This window comes from Pseudorasbora parva, chromosome 21 (genome assembly GCF_024679245.1).
Source record: "Pseudorasbora parva isolate DD20220531a chromosome 21, ASM2467924v1, whole genome shotgun sequence".
Lineage (NCBI taxonomy): Eukaryota > Metazoa > Chordata > Actinopteri > Cypriniformes > Gobionidae > Pseudorasbora > Pseudorasbora parva.
The window spans coordinates 26317833-26340767 of record NC_090192.1 but is presented as its reverse complement, the minus strand read 5'-3'; the positions used below and the strand labels follow the sequence as shown (position 1 = coordinate 26340767).

Genomic DNA, 22935 nt, shown 5'->3' with positions numbered 1-22935 from the left:
GTCTCCATCTGTTGGAGACAGACTATAAACTCAACCATAAAGCATTTTTTCAGAAATGTGCATAAATAATGTACATACTGTACTTCCATAAATACATATACGCACACCCTGGCCCAAAACCTTAACCCTGCTCTCATATTTTATAATGATCTCTTCAACAAATATATAACATAAAACATGATGATATACACATTAAATGTGAATATATAGTGAAGTACTTCATCTGCTGTGTCTTTGTAGATTTGCTGAGCCAACTCAAATGTTGCATTAAAATCCCTACTTATCTCTGTTGCCTAACAGGAGCAATTATGGGCTGTTGTGAGTGCTTTTTCATGTGCCTCATTCGGTTGTAATCAAAGACCGCAGAGGCCCACAGACATGGACTGCTTACAACACATAAGGAGAACTAATAGTGTATTGTCATGCAAACTACTCTTGTGCATGAGAAATGAGTCCCTCTCATGCTTCAAGGAGGAAATGCAAAAATAATGTTGTATTGCATTGAGCAATATGAGTAATATGAGACAATGAAATGTAATATTAAAGTTGTTTTTTCTGGCTTTGGACTTTGGAGACAATACAAGAAAAAAAGAAGGGGAAAATGTGTCAAGGTTGAAGATACTTTTTGATGTTACACTTTTAAAATCATCACTGTTCACTCTTTATATTACTGTTCACATCTTATATTATATGTTTATATTTACATATTTATCTATGTACACTATTGTTAAAAATTGTGGTAAGATAAGATTTTTTTTTTTTTCATTTTTAGTGGTATTATGACAAAGTGGAAGCAATTGGAAACAACAGCAACTCCCCAAGTAAAATAACAGAGCAGGATTAGTGAATACTGAGGTGCACCATCTGCAGAAGTTTCCAACTTTCTGCAGAGTCAATAGCTACAGACCAAACTTCGTGTGGCCTTCAGATTAGCTCAAGAACAGTGCATAAAGAGCTTTATGGAATGGGTTTCCATGGCCGAGCAGGTGCATCCAAGCCTTCCATCAGAAAGTGCAATGCAAAGCGTCGGATGCAGGTGTAAAGCGCACCACCACTGGACTCTAAAGCAGTGGAGACATGTTCTCTGGAGTGAAGGATCACACTTATCTCTCTGGATATCAATTAATGAGTCTGGGTTTGCTAAGTGTAAAGTTTGGTGGAATGGGATTATGGTGTGTGAGTTTGTTTCTCAGGGCTTGGCACCTCAGTTCCAGTAAAAGGAACTCTTAATGCTTTAGCATGCCAAGACATTTTGGACAATTCCATGCTCCAACTTTGTGCAAACAAAGGCGATGTCCCCTAAAGTCCTTCTGAAGTGCTACTAGAAGAATAGTCAAAAATTCCCATAAACACACTCCTAAACCCTTGTGGAAAGCCTTCCCAAAAGAGCTGAAGCGGTTATAGCTGCAAAGGCTGGGACAACTCCATATTAAACCCTACGGATTAAGAATGGGACACCTTTAAAGTTCATGTGCGTGTAAAGGCAGGAGTCCTTAAACATTTGGCAATATAGTATTTGAACACCCTGCTATTTTGCACGTTCTCCCACTTGGAAATCATGGAGGGGACTAAAATTGTGATCGTAGGTCCATGTCCACTGTGAGAGACATAATCTAAAAAAAAAAAATTCCAGACATCACAATATATGATTTTTTAACTATTTATTTGTATGATACAGCTGCAAATAAGTATTTGAACACCTGTCTATCAGCTAGAATTCAGACCCTCAAAGACATGTTTGTCTGCCTTTAAAATGTCCACCACTCTATTTATTATCCTAAATTAGATGCACCTGTTGGAGGTCATTAGCTGCATAAAGACACCTGTCCACCCCATACTATCAGTAAGAATCCAAATACTAACATGGCCAAGACCAAAGAGCTGCCCAAAGACACTAGAGACAAAATTGTACACCTCCAAAAGGCTGGGCTATGGAGAAATTGCCAAGCAGCTTGGTGAAAAAAGGTCCACTGTTGGAGCAATCATAAGAAAATGAAAAAAGCTAAACATAACTTCAATCTCCCTCGGACTGGAGCTCCATGCAAGATCTCACCTCGTGGGGTCTCAATGATCCTAAGAAAGAGGAGTAATCAGCCCAGAACTACACGGGAGGAGTTGGTCAATGACCTGAAAAGCTGGGACCACTGTTTCCAATGTTAGTGTTGGTAATACATTAAGACGCCATGGTTTGAAATCATGCATGGCACGGAAGGTTCTCCTGCTTAAACCAGCCATGGAGTCATGGGAGAAAGTCAGATGAGACCAAAATAGAACTTTTTGGTCATAATGACACTAAACGTGTTTGGAGGAAGAAGAATGATGAGTAGCATCCCAAGGTAGCATCATGCTTTGGCTGTGTTTTTCTGCACATGGGACAGGGCGACTGCACTGTATTAAGGAGAGGATGACCGGGGTAATGTATTGCGAGATTTTGGGGAACAACCTCCTTCCCTCAGTTAGAGCACTGAAGATGGGTCGAGGCTAGGTCTTCCAACATGACAATGACCCGAAGCACACAGTCAGGATAACCAAGGAGTGGCTCTGTAGGAAGCATATCAAGGTTCTGGCGTGGCCTAGCCAGTCTCCAGACCTAAACCCAATAGAGAATCTTTGTTTGGAGGGAGCTCAAACTCCGTGATTCTCAGAGACAGGCCAGAAACCTGACTGATCTAGAGAAGATCTGTGTGGAGGAGTGGGCCAAAATCCCTCCTGCAGTGTGTGAAAAACTACAGGAAACGTTTGACCTCTGTAATTGCAAACAAAGACTACTGTACCAAATATTAACATTGATTTTCTCAGGTGCTCAAATACGTATTCGCAGTTGTATCGTGTTTGTGTGTGTGTATACATACATCCATACATACACAAACACACACATACAGTATTCCACACTATTGAAAAAATAATTAATCCGCACAATTTGACAACCTAATATTTTTCTATTCATTTGTACATTTATGCTTTATGGGTTTAACAATGCATTGTGCATAGTCCTTCCTTGGATTCATTTGGGAATCACTTGCTGAATAAATCTTAAAGATAAAAATGCAAAACATTTTAATTTTAACCATTTATTTTCTGACATCATAAAACAAAAGAACATTTTTCCAATGTAAGAAAAATAACTGTGATTTAATCAAGTGCACTTCAACAAAGTGTCTGTATAAGCTGTACACCTTGCTTTATGAAGTGAAGACATGAATCAAAAAAAGAATCCATCTTCAGGATAAGGCTTTAAGGTGGGATGTTTAGACAGCCTGTCATGTGAATGAATTCAATTGACCTCCATTTCAAGCATTCTGTAATTCCTTTCCTTAAATCAGATTAAAACAAAACCAGATTTCTGTAATTTAGCCACATCAAGCAACTCTCAAACTCAAAATGTTAAACATAATTCGAAGGTGTGAACATTTGTGGCAAACCCTTTTGCCAAATTTGCAACTGCTGAAGTTTCCATGTCCTTTACAACAAACAAGTGGTCAATCATTTACAATATCACATTACAGCAACAACACAAAGCATACAGCGATAAAAGACGGCACATAGACGATATAGAGTTACGTTTAGTCAGCGGCTTTTAGTGAGCGCGGCGTGCACACATGAAAGCAAATATGTGCTTGTACAGGATGGACGAGAATTAATTTCAACGCAAAAATACACAAGACAATACTTCGCACGAATCGCACCGATAGCCAAAAATGCACGTGCATCACAAATGCATCACATGTTATTCTAGACACCTTGACTGTTTGTGTTCAGTTGTAGGTAGTGTTCCTTTACCATCAGTGTTATTAAAATGAAATGTTAAAAAAAGAAATCACATTGATAACAGGACATAAATACAAAATGACCAAGCAGCATTGTGATTAATTGTTATATATACTATTGACATCATTAAGCCATATATTGGTACAACCATTTTCATTTAATCTTCCCTGTATAATTACATTGTTTACAATGTCTATACGCTGTGTAACATACAATCAGATACATATGAATAAAAGGCAATACATAGCAGGACAGTTTGTGCAAACCACACTAGTTATCAACAGCAGATGGCAGTGTTTCTCCTTCCACAGATCCATTTCAGAAAAAGGGTGTGTTCTTCATCTGAATCATTGAAGCCAACGGCGCCAGCAAACACATCTTTATGTTGAAATTTCCAAATATGCCTATTCAAAATGCGACATTGTTGCTTTTTGAGGTTAAAAGTTGCTGCTAAAAACTCTTTTCAGTGTAGACGATGACTGATAAACTCCCAGTTTGCTTGCCATTGGCACATACCATCCTCATTAGTTCACGTTTGTTTACGACGGCACACAGGGTTCCATATAGCTACAGTTGGTTAGGTTGTATAAAGCCTAGGTCTCCAGATTATAATAAAGGAATGTTTATAGTTTGAATGCTTTCATACATATAGGTATTTGTCAATTTTAAATATTCTTAGACAAAAAAACAAAGGTAAAACGACTGTGGATAGGTTAAGCAGCTAGTAGTATGAATGCTGTGAGGTAGCCTGCAACAGTGTTAGCTGTGAAAACAGACTTTGATCCTCTAATACAATGAAATTGATTTTTAAAAAGAAAATAATATAGCAAAACACACCAGTCTCCATTACAGTGAAAAGTAAAACAGGATAATATGGAAGCTTTTAACAAACAATGTGTTTCTTATGAATAAATGCAATGGCATTCATGATGTTTAATTTAAAGGAAAGTGAATGTTGACTACAATATATTAGATATTTCTATTGTTAATAGATACTGGTCATACACAAATATTATGGACAGTTCATATACATTCATATATGTCAACATCTATAGTGTAGTATAAGTATAAGCTATATATCTGGAATATAGAAATATAAAAAAGAGGCATAAGTAGTGCTTTGTGTTATAATCTAGCCTACAGTTTGTACGATAGTATTTTCCCTCAGTAATAAATATGCAGAGGCCCAGGGGCTATTAATACTGTATAAGGTCGATCAAATTTGACAATAGAATTTAGATCAATTCAAAAAGCTACAAAACGGTCTCATGCACTTATTCCAAATGTAGTGATGTTGGTTCTCTTTAAAGTGGTAATTTCATGAGAAATCTAATTTTTGGTGGGTTAACTTTGAGGAATCAAAACTTCCTCCCCAGTCCAAAAACGCCTTTTACTGAAGCCAGAAAATTAGAATAGATAGTGTTATTTCTAAACGCTAGAATAACTACTGATAAGAGAAATGTTCTGTGTGATGTTGCTGTCTGCCTGTATTTCAGTCGGATCTGAAAACGGCACATTTCAATGCGGACTGTTTCGTAAACCTGCTGCAATGATGATGCCAGTGTTGAATACAACCATCAGTAACTAAGTGCATCAATCTAACTAGTATGTAAAGAGAGTGATTACAGGGTGATTGAGTATGTGTGGGACGGTCTTAAAGGCACAGCCACAAAAACGGCCAGTTTAATTGGACTAACATTATAAGTGGACCTCGGGGGAAATTATTAAATGATAAAAATATGTATGATTTGACCCCTTTAAAACCTGAAAAAAGCCCCGAGTGCAGCAAAACGAGTTAATTCCAGTGCTAAAGAGATGCTGTTTTAAAGACAAAGCTGGGCCCAAAGTAAACTTAATCTAATTCAACAGTAACCTTTAAATATCTACGCTCCACTGACACGCTTTGCACTCCTTCCTGTGATCTTTGAACTAGCGGAATAAAGGCGCACTAAGCCTCTGGGTTAACAAACCTTGTGTAAGGGCACATCATTAGGCAGTTGGCATGGCAGAGGCTCTCCACCTATCGGACGTGTCTCTCTGGTCAAGGCTGACTGTGATCTTGTGGTGGACAAAATGTGGCATGAGACTTGGCAGTGAGAGACAGTGATTCCAGAGTAAAGAGATCTAATGGGGCTGATTCATTATCACTGCTGCATAGAACCGGGTTGAACCTGTTTGTAGCGTCTGTTGAAGCCGAGCTACAACATACGGTTGGCTTGTTGATTGTATGCTACCATTCGTGGAATGTTAATTTATCTCATGTTAAAAGAGTGAATGGGTTGTGTGCTGGTACACAACAGTTTTGTCCTCCTCAGTCCTGATTTAAAATGCTGGAAAGCCATCAAAAATCTGGCCGTAGTTCTGTAAATGAGTTAAAAGGTATATTTCCATGCTTTTTTATACCTAAATATCATATTCCTCCACATACAAATAGGAATATGATGAACAAATCGCAGTATTTCTGGCAAATAGGAGCTCATAGGATGATTGTGCTCTACTTTACAGATGACGATTGGGCTAATATGCTCCAAAAGTTGAATTTGTAAGATATACAAATAGTTGGCAATTGGAATGCTTTAGGTGTACCTGGTGAAAAACAGACACTGATTATCATGGGAAATATGCAAAAACAAAACAGTTGTGATGACATATAAAATGCTACCCTTGCTCTTTCTACAGCCTTAATTATTCAGATATGCCAGTAAATTTCCCTTTACCAGCCAGCTGGAAGCAGGAGTAATTATTCAGGATACTGACAACACCTCGTGTGAGTGTGTATGTGAGAGAGTGTGTGGTTTAATACACTGTATACCTCCATGCATATGCTCTGGATGTATGCATACATTCTGTTACTATACTTGGACGGGAAATATTATGCACACTAGTTTGACTAGTGTGTGCCTGCATTTGTGAGTATATGTGGGAGTAGAGCACATTCTATCATTTGGTCTTCAACTTGCCCTCCTTCACCAGCTTTTCGTTGAGCTGGCATAGCTGGCACAGGAATCCATCATTCGGGCCAATCTCTCTCTTGTGTCTTACTGTAGCTGTGGCAACTCGTACATCCATATTGTGACGGAGCATGAGGTAAGCGATGACGATAGTGGGCGAGCGGCTGTAGCCCTCACGGCAGTGAACATACACCTTTCCTACAAGAGAAATAATAAAATACTATTTAAAAAGGCAGAGTTTGGAGCACTATCTAATATCTCGGCCTTTGAGGATTTAATGGCCTCTGCCGCAGCATCCATCTTATATCATTCATCTCAAACCTTCTCAAGTCAACCTTCAGACCAATTCCCCTCCAAACATGCAAACACACACGTTCACATTCATTATTGACCTGCCCACTCTCCTGGAGGAATTCACCTTGCCATCCTCTGCTGTGTTTATTTGGCAGATACAGCAGAGGATCTGAAACCTGATGCCTCCTCCACCAGCAGCCCCACTTACTTATGTTCTCTCGTGAGTCTTTGTGCTGTTTATGTGTCAAGGAGATAGCCTTCATTGATTCCTAAATCTATGCTCTCTGTGGATCAATAGAGAGCTACGGCTATGCAAAACTACATATTTACAAAATCGACTAGCCAGTTGGTTCCTTTAAACAAAACATTAAGGATGTCCTGTATAACTGCATGTGTTCACAATCTTGGGCCAGTTGCACCAGCCGGTATAAATCATCTTGCTCGGATGGACAGCATCAATGCTATTTAATTCTGACAGTATAAAATAATATTTACTGTCTTTAAGTCCATTTACAGCCAGTGATACTTCTCAGAATAAGTTGAAGTGTTTTCTTACAGGCAAACAGATAAAAGGACTACAGGCTAGACAGCACAAATTTAGCAATAATCCAGCGCAAAAAAGTAGGCATTTTAATAGCATACTCAGGAATTAAGTATCATATGTATTGTTGAATGAAATGTTAATTTAACCAAAGTTAGTCATATTAACAGCTTTAAAATACACTCTGTTAAACAAACCACTGTCAGAATATTTAAATTAAGTGTACGAATGAAAACAATATTATCTCACACATAACTGCAGTTAATAATTGTAAGTCTAATTAAGTTGTACGTGTAGTTGCGTACACCTTAAAAGGGATAAATATGTACTTAGATTTCAGGTGAGCACTGACATTTGCGCTATATTTGTAGCTCATTCACAGTTGTAATAAGCAGGGAAAATTCACAGCATTAAATGAAGGCTAATATTTGCACTAGGTGTAAATAGCAATATATGCCCTTTACACCAACTAGATTCTATTTACACTAAGTGAAAATAGCATATGTTTCTTACCTATAGATGCTATTTACTGTAAGTTTAAACAGCAATGGATTATTTTTGCACAAAGTGAAAATAGCAGCATTTCTTAGCGGTCTGCTATTTACACTACTTAGATGATATTTATACAAATAGTGGCAGATACTTTTTGCACCTCAGTGTTGTTGAACATTAAACAGTATGCAATAATAAAAGAGTATAAATTATTATATTTGTTAAAATTATTAAATGAATGCCGCCTTATTGGGACAATAAAGCCCTCCCTAAACCAACCCCTAACCAATAAACACATATTAGACGCTTTATTTCCATAGTTTAAATATTTTCTTAATTTTTATTGGAAATAAACGCCCTTCCGATCTGATATGTGATAGGAAAAGGGATTAGAGCAAGTTCAGCAAAAGGCTAAGTCGAACCACGGGACATTTTGCATCCGCCGCATGCTTTAACCCAAAACTGTTGCTAATTTGCAACTGCACAAAACTAGTGTGTTCCGTCCTTTTGACTGGCCCAACCAGACTTCAGTGGGCGGAGTTAGTGTAAATAGCATTTGCCATCCAGGCGGGCTATTTGCACTTAGTGTGAAAAGACACTCCGTTAAAGAAATAACCATTTACAGAATGTAAGAATGTACATGTGGACTTAATATATAAAACGCTTAATATGTAAAAAGATATAAAAACGCTGGTTAGATAATGTTTACTCTTTAAAATCAGATTGCATGGCTTCGCTTGTTTTACTGTCATGAGAAATTCAGTTCTTTATTCTTAGTAGTAAATTTAAGATTCTAACCATAGTAACTGTTGGGGAAAGTTACTTTTAAAAGTGATGTGTTACAATATTGTGTTACTCCCCTAAAAAACTAATTGTGTAACTTTTTATGGAAAATAATGTGTTACGTTACTTTTGCACAACTTTTTATCACCTGGGCTGGGATGGCTTGTTTGTTTTTTAATAATAAATCAAATGTTTTTGGAAAAACTATTTTTGGAAAATGTAAAGCCACTTTTTGTAAGTGAAATGATTAAGCCTGAACAGTAGAGGGCGCAGCTGAAACCTTTTAGATTGTATTAGATTGTAATGAATGTAAGCTTGCTATGCTTAGGATTTAATAATCAACATGTCATGCAAACAAGAAACTACTGTATGCTTCTAACTACAGGTCGAGAGTTTTTTTTCGTTCCAACCACTATGGTTTCGGGAAACTATGATTTCGTGAAACACCGACTCGTTGAGCTACATTGATAACAATGGAATTTGCGACCATATTTGGCTACGTAGCAGAAGAATAGGACACATGAGAAGAAAGTTAGACACTCTTACTTAAGGGATTAGTTCACCCAAAAATGAAAATTATTTTATTAATTACTCACCCTCATGTCATTGGACAGCCATAACACCTTTGTTCATCTTCGGAACACAAATGAAGATATTTTTGTTGAAAGCTGATGGCTGAGAAAGGCTTCAAAATGGCCTCCATTGGCATTCAGTATATTTCCACTCACCCACTCTTAAGACCCATAAAAGGCACTACATTACAAGGTCCATCTCACTACAGTGGCTGTACAATAATTTTACAATGCGACGAAAATAGTTATTGAGCACACAAAAATCTAAATAACGACTTTATCCACTAAGTTATTGACGTGAACTCGACACATGCGCGAGAATATGACACAGCTCCACCGTTCAAAACATGACCCGGAAGAGGAGGAGCGCCGCTATCGCGTGAGTTCTAGGTGAGTTTAGATTTTTTTTTTTGCGCACAAAAACTATTCTCGTCGCTTCGTAAAATTATTGTACAGACACTGTAGTGAGATGGAGTTTGTAACAAAGTCTTTAGAGCGTTTTATGGGTCTTGTGAGTTGCTCAGTGGAAATATACTGAATGCCAATGGAGGCCTTTTTGAAGCCATTCTCAGCCATCAGCTTTCAACAAAAATTTGTGTTCCGAAAATGAACGAAGGTGTTACGGGTGTTCAACAACATGAGGGTGAGTAATTAATGAAATGATTTTCATTTTTGTGTGAACTAATCCTTTAAGCAATAAAAACAAAAAGGGAAACCTAAATGTGGTTATTATCCAACATCGTTTTTGCTTAATAGTATGGCTGAATTGGATCAAAGGTCAGCAGAAAAAAAACATTGGTTAATAAAATAAGGTTAAATACAAAGTATATTTGTGTTAATTAAAATTTAATTCTTGAAGGTTTCCGTAATATTCTGAGTTTGCATTTCACTGTTTTTATTTAATTTTAGGAATACTGAATCTCTTTTTGTGCAAGTGAGATGAGTAAATGCCTGTTCACATAATAACCATCATGTTTACACAGCACACACAACGCTTCTGCACCTCACTCACGATTTCTCTCAACATGGGGACAGGAGAGGTGACTGACAATAAAAGAAATTAACTTGCGTTTGGCACTCTCAATTCTAATCACTGAAACATAAAATTGCATAAAATTTTGACATCAAGGATGAATGATGTAAATGTGAAATTTCCCACAAAATTAGACCCTACTGCTCAAGATAATTAATCATTTTGGGCAATATGAGTAAGACAAGATTATATTTTTGTGTGTGCTCATGTAATGGAATCCTGCAAAAAATATCCTCTGCAGTGCACCTTTATACCATCTAGACTTAAAAAACAAGACTAGTCGACAAATCAGCTGTCGTGACCCAACCCTATGCAGAGCATATTTTTAAAACAGATTCAGTGTGACTCAGAGGCAGCAGGAGCACTCAAGACCTTTATCCCTCCCACTGCTCATTGTGATTCAGCCTGCAAATTCACCAGATGACATCAAGCCCACTGTAAGCATGGCTGTCGCAAATGTCACAGCTGAGCTCAGCCGGGCTGCGAAGTGGCAGCATATATTCTAGGGGTTTTGTTTCAGCTTAAGCTCTCAGTGAAAAGATTAGTGTCCTCCCTCGACCCAGGCTTGGCGTCTGATTTACCGCTTACTGGGCTCCTGCTGCCAAGATGACTTGCAATTAAGATGCTTTATAATTGCTCCTCTGTGTTAAAGATGGCATAAAATCCATGCCATAAAAGATGGGTTTGAATGCACCAATTAAAACGACTGGTGTGAGATATCTAGGGATTTAATTTGTGTATAGGGACTACCACATCCACTTTGGGATACATTACATATAACTTTTCAATAAACTGAAACACTGTATTCTTTCCTCTCATTTTTTACGTCCTGACGTTTGTTTGTGCGAGCAAAAAATATAAATACAATTGCAAGAACGCTGGCATAAGGGTTGGTGTAAAATACGTAGCTTGCCTTGTTAGAGAAAGGTCAAGTTATGAATGCCACAGCATAGTCATGCATGTATTTTTTCTCCGCAAAGACATCCCTGGCTTAATACTTTATGAATTATCAAGAATCAGTGTTATTTTAAAGGGACTGAACAAGATATGTGATATATTTGTGTAGTCCTGTTGATGAATGGAAAATGCTTTCTTTACAATGAATTAATATAGGTGTAATGAAAACAAAAAAATCCCAAAAAGAGAAGGACGAGGAGCTAACCTTTTCCATGTGCCAGAGCCTTATCAATGAAGTCTGCAGCTTCCTCAAAGAAGGCACTGATGTTGAACTGCTCAGTGTCATTGGCCTTTATGCCGTGGTAGGTGATCCCAGTTCCTGTGTAGAACTCTGCATTGGTGTTCACATGCATAAAAGAGTTTCCCTCTGCGACATTCAGTATGTGTGTCACACCCAGCCGCTGCAGACGCATCACATTCTGGGCCACAAACCTGGGGAGCAGAAGCACAGCACGTGTGAAACTCACTTGGAAAACACAAACCAATTCTTGTAATGTTTTTAGGTAGTGTTGTAGTTGAGACCTGCTCTTTTGAATCAATGAAACCAAGACCATGACAAAAAGCCCATATTGTTCATTTTCAATGAAGCCCCATTCACAATTCATGAAGTTTATCAAAAGTAAGAATTCGAAACAACATCTTAATGGCAGTGATGTTCATAAACATAGGTCAACCAGAATTAGGAAAGAATTAGGAAAATTAGGACCAACAAGTACAGCAACAGAGTTGCGAATGAGGCTCGAGAGTTAGCCATCACAGCATCATTGACATCAACCTTTGGCTATGTAGTGCAGCCGAGATATGACAAAACCATATGCAACTGAGCGGTGGTCAACAATGAGTGTCTACCAATAGGAAGGAAGACACTATCCTATACACAGTTTGTCTCTGCCCACAGTGACAACTTTTAAAAATGCATGGAAAAACCATGTTGGCATTCATTTCTGGCAGCAAGAAAACTGATTCTTCAACCAAAAAATAAATAAATAAATAAAGTCACATTCACAACAAGGACGATAACTATAGTACTGTCCACACCAATTAGCGATAACATTGTTTATTATAATAAGTACAAGCTCCGTTTATGTTGCCTATACCTCTTTAAATGCTCATGCTGTTTAAAGCAGGATGGATTCTGATTGGCTGTCAATGTTTTTTTTATCATCAGCTAACAAAATCATTTTGAAAGTGATTCCAATAGTTGCTTTAATTTTAAATATATGAAGATTTTTAAAACGTTATTATTAGTAGTATAGTTCTTTGTGTAAAGGACATCTTATTTTTAAACAACATTATTCACATTGAATGACATTTCTCATGTTCTTTTCTTTCACTGCTTAATACCTTGTAATCATTCACTGTTGATGAACTGTTACATAACCACCTTATGTTACGCACGTTTATGCATTTTCGATAAACAATGGCAATCTGCACGTGCGTTTACGTGGAGCACTGTAAATGGTAAAGAGGAAAGTACATTTTTCTGAGGGGTGAACTTTTTATTTCATAAGATGTTATTATGTTGGAATAATGAAACAGACACATCCTGGCTACACCCTCTCATCTTGACAACGCTTGTCCCAGGCGCTTTTTTTTTCAACTGCGCCTGACAAAAGAATATACTTTTCTGAGATGATTATTATACTTTCCAACAAAGTACTGGTGGCTATTGAGAGTTGCTATGGCAACCATGAATACATTCCAGCTGCTGAAGAGGACAGCATCGACATTTCTGACGCGGTAGAGTCGAGCAGTCAAACTGTGTGCGCATGTCACAAAATGATTCTGACTGAAAGTCAGCACATGTAAACCCCAGATCGGTTTAGATAACGTCTCATGTAAACAGTACACTAAAACTTTTAATCGGAATGACAAAAAAATGTGCATGTAAACGTGGCTAGTTTGTAGGTCCAACAAACCCAAGACCCTGCCAACCCGGTCTGCTGTCTCTAGTTTGAGATTGATTGGAGTGAATTGTGGAGCCGCTTTTAGTTGGCAGAGATGTCGGTCGATGTCAGAGGGCCCCTGGAGACAGACGTGTTCTAAACCAGAACAGACACACCAAGTAGATCTTGGCTGCCGCCCAGAGGCATACAAAGAGCCATAGGCGTCCAACATAGTGCCCAAAATAGGACTTTAAGTCCACAGAGAGGGAAAACAAGAGATGAGAAGGGAGCAGAATGCTCTGCAATGTAGTTGCATTGTCTGTATTTTGCTTTAGCACCTGGAACTCTTTCATCTTTGTCTGCTAAAATCCAGCCTCTTTATGTCTCTCTCGTCCACTCCTCAGCGCCATACCTCCTTACAGTGCAGTAGATGAAAAACTGCACATATGGGAAATGGAGAATATATACCCAATACAATTAAAATACCTTAAATAATACATGACACTGTATTTCCACAGCATCTCAAATAAGCACCCTAAATAAAGGTAAAGTCTGCAACCTTTTTGGTTTATAACAGAAGGATGTAGCGGGGCCCATCAGTCTCTGTTTCTGCCAGCAGCGAAGGCTCTTCAGTGGTGATGAAGTGATGGACTCTGATGTGCCGCCCAACGCCCATAATTCAAACTCTCCCCTAACCAGTGAGATTCTGTCTATAGGGAGCCTTTGAAGATTGTGGTCATAGAGAGAGAGAGAGAGAGAGAGAGAGAGAGAGAGAGAGAGAGAGAGAGAGAGAGAGAGAGAGAGAGAGAGAGAGAGAGAGAGAGAGAGAGAGAGAGAGAGAGAGAGAGGAGAGAGAGAGAGAGAGAGAGAGAGAGAGAGAGAGAGAGAGAGAGAGAGAGAGAGAGAGAGAGAGAGAGAGAGAGAGAGAGAGAGAGAGAGAGGGAGAGAGGGAGAAAAGTGTTTGCTTTGCATCTTGTTCACCTGTCCTGCACTCTGTTCACTGCAGTCCCTTCACATGCATTATTAATGTAAGTCTTACAAAGAGTGGTGTGCAACGAAAAAAGTGGCCCATTGCCCCATACTGCATCTTTACATATGGTAAAAAATACAGATCGCAAAAGGTTACTGTTAACATTGATTAATTATTTTTTAGTAGTGACAATAAATAGATGATAAAAACGTTATCAATAGCCAGCACAAGCAAAATGATTTTGACTAATATATATAATTATAACAACTTTGTATTACTAAAGACAGTATCATTTAGATCACATCCTACAGTCATAACACTAACTGAATAATATCCCAAAGATTTGGCACACTCCTATATCTGCACTCAGTTTATTAATGTAGTATTGGCAAGAATCTGAACAAACAAGAGTGCCGTACACGCTGAACACAAGGTGGACATTCAATCTTATCTAGATGGGTATGGAAGGGATCATCTAATTTCAAACATTATGCTTTTGTAATATTACCCCTAATTTAATACATTGAAATAAAAAGGCAATATAATACATGAGCAAACTGTAATCTGTGAATCATTTTCTGTATTTCCTCATATATCTATCTATCTATCTATATCTATCTATCTATCTATCTATCTATCTATCTATCTATCTATCTATCTATCTATCTATCTATCTATCTATCTATCTATCTATCATCTATCTATCTGTCTGTCTATATTTTCTGTATTTCCTCATCTATCTATCTATCTATCTATCTATCTATCTATCTATCTATCTATCATCTATCTATCTATCTATCTATCTATCTATCTATCTATCTATCTATCTATCTATCTATCTATCTATCTATCTATCTATCTATCTATCTATCTATCTATCTATCTATCTATCTATCTATCTATCTATCTATCATCTATCTATCCGTCTGTCTATATTTTCTGTATTTCCTCATCTATCTATCTATCTATCTATCTATCTATCTATCTATCTATCTATCTATCTATCTATCTATCTATCTATCTATCTATCTATCTATCTATCTATCTATCTATCTATCTATCTATCTATCTATCTATCTATCTATCTATCTATCTGTCTGTCTGTCTGTCTGTCATATTAAAGTTTAATATAAATCAATCTGGAAGCTACAGACAGGGTGGATAATATAGATCAGTTGTGGATACAGACATTAGCAGCTCAGAGAGAATGTTTTGTCAATATCTACAAATGACCATATGTAAATTCCTGCCGAATCTTTTAATTTTTTTTAGAAAACTAATCACTGATATCACAATGACCGATTCATCTTATAATTTCTTTGCTCTCCCTAAAATTTGTGTTTGTGTGTCTTACTTTAAAAATGTATTCTAGGAACAAATCAATAACTCAAAAAGTAATAATGAACCTAATACAAATTTTAAAGTCAGCATGAAAGTGAAGTTTCAATAGCCTTTTCTTCCCTATTGTGACCTATTTATCTGAATGAAACAGCTTCTCGAACAAGAAAAAATGAAAGGTGGGACAGCGATTGAATCGTTGTTGTTTGCTATTGCTGTGATCTCGTGAGTGACAGGTTGTCCTCCCCTCACACCAGTAAACACATCATCAGAGAAGAAGAAATGTCGCTGCAAGCAGAAGGCAAGTTATTTTGTATGGAGTCCTGCACATAACGTGGACTAAAATATATTGTGGACAAAAAATTAAGAATTTGTTCGTGTTCGCGTTCAAATTAAGATAATTCTAATTCGTTCAACTGTATTTTGGAGTGTGTATTTTAGGGATGCGCGGTATACTGGTACTGGAAAATACTGGTAGGCCTATATATTTTATTTAAAACAGTACAATATCATGATTTTGCACATTTCAGTATATGCTGCTTTTCCGAAGTTCACCACTAGATGGCAGTGCGCTACCCAAACTGACCCAAAACAACCGGCAAATGTAACAACATAGACGAACAAAATGGATTGGATAAAGCAGTTAAATCTCACTCAAGATGCCCAAAACAAATTAATAAAGAGAGGAGTAGAAGTGAAATTTGTAATTACTTTGCTTATAAAACTGATGAAGAACCATCAAACCTAGCCAAGAAGCACTATTATGACTTTAAGACTTCTTAGTTTTTCTCAGTCGCTTTGGTACATTTCTCGAATCAAACTCACAACTTGCAAAACAGTAAGTGCATTTCTCAAAACAATTTGTACAAATAGCAAAACACCATGGATAACCTGCAAAAGCCACTCTCTTACTCAAAATCCTTAGTTCATCTCTCAAAAATAAATATCTGTGTCAATGAACATGTCAGTGCCATCAGAATGACAAGTCCTTGTGTCACTGTGTACGGATAAGACAGTCAAATTGTTTAGTCATGTTGTCAATATAACAGTTTACTCTGGAGGAACGTTCTGATGGAAACTATGGCTAAAGTTTTGATGACAATTATTGTCCAGTGTAAGCTACATCTTAGTGTATGTGTGAGTGTAAATGCAAGAGAATGGAAAAGATTCAAATTTACACTCTTACTGTTTGTGCTGTATTTTATTGACAGAACATGTCATTGAGATACAGAAATGAAAAGAGCACTGAATAGCATACAAAAAAAACATACAAAAAAAAAATATATATATATATATATATATATATATATATATATATATATATATATATACACACCTGCTAGTTGATGTTTCATGAGAAGCACCTTCGTTAGAGAAAGTCAAGATTCACCTTAGAGCAATTGACCAATTCAGGACAGATTTAGAAAAAGTCTAATGGAAATATAGAAAGCATAGAAATATTCTTGACATATTATAATAACTTATTCAACCATTTTGCATGTAAAGACGTTTGCTATGAGCTTGTGCCTAAATGTTGTGGGGGGTGAGATTATTCAACAGAGACCCAATATAATACATTGTGATCAACATGACAAAAGCAACTGATAATGTAGGAAACAACAGAGAATTGTATATAATCATTTGCATGGATGTACCAAAGCATTTGCAGCTTGTTAAAATAAATTAGAAAATGCTTTTCTGATGTGCACAAGTGACACAATGATGTGAGAAATGAACAGGTAGTTTTGAGAATTTCAATTCTGATCTGAGAAATGTACCAAAGCGACTGAGAAAAACTGTAAGAGATCGACAGGTCAGTGAATCATTCAAACCATCTAATTTAGACGTTTATTTTCTTTTTACACTGATCAACGCACACACATAGCCTAACATAAGATTGAATATCACAAAATCTCCAGCTTTCGTTTGAACCAATGACATTAAACGTTAATCTCATAATATTTGCATGCGTACTGCACTATACTACATTCGCTTTAGACACAACCGACTGTGTTTATGTGAATACTCACTAAAGACGGACATTTTTACATAATTCTGTGTATTTGACTGTTTAAGGAAATTTAATTTGTAATGGGCGAGCTCTAAGTTACAGGATTGTGTATGTAACGTTGTTGTGAGCTGATATCTCCTGTAACTTATTACGAAATGCTATAAAATCGCTTGCATGTTCAAATGATGGTATCGAGCCATCCCTAGTGTATTTAAACTAAGTGCAAATAGCCCACTTCGTTGGGTGAGGCTATTTACACTAACTCCACCCACTGAAGTCTATTGCCAATAGTAGCCTAGCAATAGTGTAGAGGTAAGGTGTGTGAAATAAATGTGCAAATCGACCTGAGTTCAAATCAAAACTCGCTCTACTCCCTTTTCCCATCACATATCAGATCGGAAAAGCATTTATTTTGAATAATAATTGGAAAATATTAGAAAAATGGAAATGATGTGTCCTAAGTGTGTTTAGTAATAAAGTGTTTATTGGTAAGGGTTAGGAGTAGGTGTAGGGAGGGCTTTATTATCCCTATAAGGTGCCATCCATTTAATAATTTAATAAATATAATTATATAAATTCTTTATTTTATTGCATACCATTTAATGTACAACAACACTGATGTGCAAATAGCATCAGCAACTATTTATAAATATATAAATAGCATCTAACTACAATTTCACTTAATGTAGGCTAAATAGAATCGATTGCTATTTTAAGAAAATACGCTGCTGCTTTTAGTTCAATTAGGACACTAATGAAGAATTAATTCCAACAAATTATTAATTTGTTCCTTCGTTTTAATAAAGTGAGGCCATGTTGAATACATTTCTTCCCTCACTTTGATCTAACTAAAACAAGGGAACAAATTAGTACAGCGTTAGTACAGCGTGGCCCTGGCGAATTACGCCTTAATTTACACAGGGTGTCGGCGTCAACGCTTGACAAAGGCGTCTGATGCTTGGTGCTGACCAAGCGGCAACGTCCCCCAGTTTCTCTTGAAGCCAATACGTAAGTGATTTAAACTGCAATTCATCATCATTTGTTTACATTATAAAAAGCCTTAAAGTTCTGCATAAATAAGGGCGTGGCCACTTTGAGTGGCAGGTGGATTGCCGTTTGTCTGCTGTCTGTTAGTCATCACGTCACCTCAGCTCCTCCCACGTCTCCGTCTCTTTGCCCATTGTCAGTTATCCAGGAGTGACGCACAATGACGTGATTGTGCCAAGATTGCAATGGCCAGCTCGACCCTACTTTGCATTTCAGAATTGCTATTCAGGCGATCCAATTCCCTGATGCCTGCGTTGGCGCTTGAGAAGCTGCAAAGTTTTAAATTTCTGCCATGAGCAACGCCAGTGACGAGACACAATGGAACCCACTATTAAGTTCGGCAACCTATGTCGGTCACCCATTCAAAGTAATTGAGAAGCGTTGACAACGCTTCATGCAAATGCAGTGTTAGTAAATCGACAGAATGAATTATTATATTGTGTGCACAATTTAAGCCGGGTGCACACTGTACGATAAAATAGTCCTTTACAACTGTTGCTTGTTAGAATGTCCAGCATGATCCTCGCTGTTAGCCATGTCACACTGTGGGATATCAGACATCGTTAATGTCAATGCAGTCAAGATGCATTAAAAACGGACGCATACAGGAAGACCCTCCAAAGTTCCGCCATCAATCCGTGAAACGTTCATGACGGTGAGCTGCATTAAATTATTATTTATTTTTTTATTCTGAAAAAAGTTATACCACAATAAACTTTTTTTGTTCCCCGCATGTCATGTGTAGGGCTCCTTAAAAAGTTTTTATAAACATTAAAGCTACACTGTGTGATATTTTCCCCCATCTAACGGTGTAAAGGTATATGACAATCCTGTGAATATTAGTTTCTGTTCCTCTCAATTCCGATTTCGTTTTAACTCCTACGGTGGCCGATTTAGTCCAAGATTAACATGGCTTCCAGTTCGACCTCGTTCATGACTGCCATCGAGTGTTAAAACGTGAAAAGCGAAGCTTGAATTTAGGGTATGTCCCTCTTTGGCAAATGTACTTTCAAAATGGAGGGGCAACATGGCGACCGGCATTCGAACCCTCACCCGTATGTATTTTCAATGGCATATTATAAACTTATGAAAATACTTAATTACTTGAAAGAAGTAAATATAAATTAATGAGCACATCTATTTTTGAAAGAACTAAGTGTTTTTAGCTAAGAATAAACTAAAAAAGTTACACAGTGTAGCTTTAAATTTCATGGTGACTTTAAAACCTGAAAATAAGTTAACTAACATAAGGCTATCTATACCTTTAGGCATGGGTTATGTTAAAGCCACATATGCAAATACCCAGCTAACAGGGAACGTTCTCAGAACATTGGCTAACGTTCTCTTAAAGTTATCAAAAAACATTCTTGCAGTAACGTTATTACAATATTGTGCCAACATTATTTGCTATTAAGTAACGTTCTAAAAACGTTAGCTATAAAACGTTATTCTTACATTGTTAGTGGCAAGTTTTAAAAACGTTAATACATTAAAATCAGTATTAGTCATTACAAATTAGTCATACAGCTTTTTTCTTAAACTTCAGATAGGCTACATAATTTGTATATCCAGTGACAACTTAATGACACTTAAATGCTATTTTCGTTATATATTTTTTAGAATCAGAAGAAAAATCTAGTAAACGAATTATGTATTAAATATAAATAATATACACAAAAAAGACAATTATAAAAGTGTTTTTACCTTTTTTTCAGAAAGAATAAGATGTCAATAAACTAAAGCAAGTACTTTAAAGGAGAAAACAGGAATATTTTATTTGATCATACTCCACACCCTCATAAAACGTTATTTAACGTTCTTATAATCTAATGAGAACGCTGCAACATTCCGCAAACTGGTCATTTTAACGTCCCTAGAACATTCAGAAAACGTCTTTATAACTTAATGGGAACGTTAGGGAAACGTTCTTATAACCTAAAATTGTTAGCTGGGTAGTGGAGACAGGACTTGTCACTGAAGTTGTACACAAAGGACTTTGAGTCCAAAGTTCTAATTATGTTAATTTTCTTTAGCAGATGATTCAGTCAGTCATCTTTCTAGCTCGATGCAGTTGAATCGGCAGCAATTTTAGTGAATCGAAAAAACATATCACTCAGCCTACTTGAGGTCGTTTTCTCTTTGCATGCCAGAGGAAATATGCATTTAGTGCATTAATAATTTAATACAGATAAACAACGCGTGACTGATGTCGAACTGAAGCGATTTTGTAACCAGTAATCTGAGATAGCGAGATGTTACCGATAGAGGACGGTCGTGAAGAAACATCTTCCCTTGCAGTCCGATTCAAACTGACTCGCACTGTAAACATCAGACTCTCCTGTGGCTTCGTGATTGTTCTCGTAGGTGGAAAGATGACACATTCCATTCACAGGTTTAATGATTCGCACATACACATTGTAAAAGATTCGGGTAGTATTTACTGGAGGGCTTTATTTACTGATCCTGCTACAGATCAATTGCCTGTACGTGCCACCTCACGAATCAACACATTTCACTCACAGCTGAAAGCAGATATCTGTCAGTGTTTTCCTGCCGTCTGAAGCAGAAGATCGTTTGAACTTACGCATTGCCGATGTAAATCCTGGGAAAGACCTCGTTGAAATGTTGTGCTGGGAGGCTATAGAAACCGCTGCCGTTGGACAGCAGCTTGTTGAGTTGTTGTACGGTCGCCTCGGTGTCTGGTACGGTGACTTCCAGTGGTACCTTCGCGGGGCTGTGATGCTTCTTCATGCTTCTGTCTCCCTCCAAAAGCAAAACAAAATAAAAAATAAATTAAAGAAACAAAGAAACAAACAACAAGTGTCTAGTGATGAAGATGTGACAGCTTTCGATTCCCCAGCATTTTATTTCCCTCCCCTCTCGGTATTTGCGAGCTCTCCTGAACGCACGCTCGTACGGCCGCTCTTTAACAGGCAGACAGACACACCCGGACTCGCCCACCGGCGGTCTGATGTGATGCTCCGGTGAGGTCGGTAACAGAACTGGCGGAAGATGGCGACAGCGCACCGATACACGACTCACGAGTCAATGAGAGCAACGTTTAAAGGGGACGACACTCTATAGTGCAATAAATCCACATTTCAGACATGTTTTTACACATTCATGTCCCTGTTGTGTCAAAAATGATGTCCTAAAGATCATTCTCTACACGTAATCCGTTTAGGAACGGCCATTGGTCGAGTCTGTAACTGAGCATCGACCCCTCCCTTCATACTAGGCTAGATTTGTGTGTTAATTGATGTTGTGACAGGCAGGCTTAAAAGTAAGATTATTTATTTATTTACACCCTCTCCTTTATTAATCCAACAAGTGGCTTTTAACCCATATTGCCGCATTGAAACTTAATCTAGCCTATCTGCTTGATCGGGTCCAATGTGGCCGACACTGAAGACCACCCATAATGATGTGTTATCTTAACTAAATGTGTAGCCTTATTACAATATAAAATACATTTAACTGAATAATGATCAAGTGACAAATAATGTGTATGATATTATGATTTTTTTTTATTGTCCCCACATAACGTAGGGAATACCTGAAAGGCCTAGATAGCCACAGCTGCACGGTTTTCACTTAGGATATAAAGTGGTTTTAATCACTAATGCAGTGTCTAGTGTGTCTAGTAACAATCATTTAATTTAAAGAAATGTATAGGCATACTAACCATTGTTTTCCATCCTGCCTTAATTTCCTCAAGTGTAATTTTCCAGTTTTGCCGCTCATGAACAACTTCTGCCTTCCCTTGCAGAAAGAAAAAAAAATTTCAACGCAGCACCTGTTAGTGGGTGGGATATATTAGGCAGCAAGTGAACATTTTGTCCTCAAAGTTGATGTGTTAGAAACAGGAAAAATGGGCAAGCGTAAGGATTTGAGCAAGTTTGACAAGGGCCAAATTGTGATGACTAGACGACAACTCTTATGGGGTGTTCTCAGTTGGCAATCTATCAAAACTGGTGGTAAACTGGTGACAGGGTCATTGGCGGCCAATGGCTCATTGATGCATGTGGGGAGGGAAGGCGTGTGATCTGATCAAACAATTTGCTCGCTAACCTGGGGAACACATGGCGCCATGATGCACTATGTGATGCTTTGGGCAATGTTCCGCTGGGAAACCTGCCGTCCATGTGGATTTTACTTTGACACGTACCACCTACTTAACAATTGTTCCAGACCATGTACACCTCTTTCATGGAAATGGTATTCCCTGGTGGCTGGCCTTTTTCAGCAGGATAATGCGCCATACCACAAAGCAAAAAATGGCTCAGGAATGG

General features: G+C 37.6%; 1 protein-coding gene across 1 annotated transcript; it reads right to left on the bottom strand.

The window, feature by feature from the left end:
- Positions 1-4423: 4423 nt before the first annotated feature.
- dusp3a (dual specificity phosphatase 3a) lies at positions 4424-21718 on the bottom strand. The gene is made up of 3 exons (XM_067429835.1): positions 21228-21718; positions 11597-11823; positions 4424-6917 (listed from the first exon to the last, which is right to left on the bottom strand). Exons 1-3 carry the CDS (start codon positions 21392-21394, stop codon positions 6709-6711), a joined length of 603 nt encoding a protein of 200 aa, XP_067285936.1. The 5' UTR covers positions 21395-21718; the 3' UTR covers positions 4424-6708.
- Positions 21719-22935: the final 1217 nt, after the last annotated feature.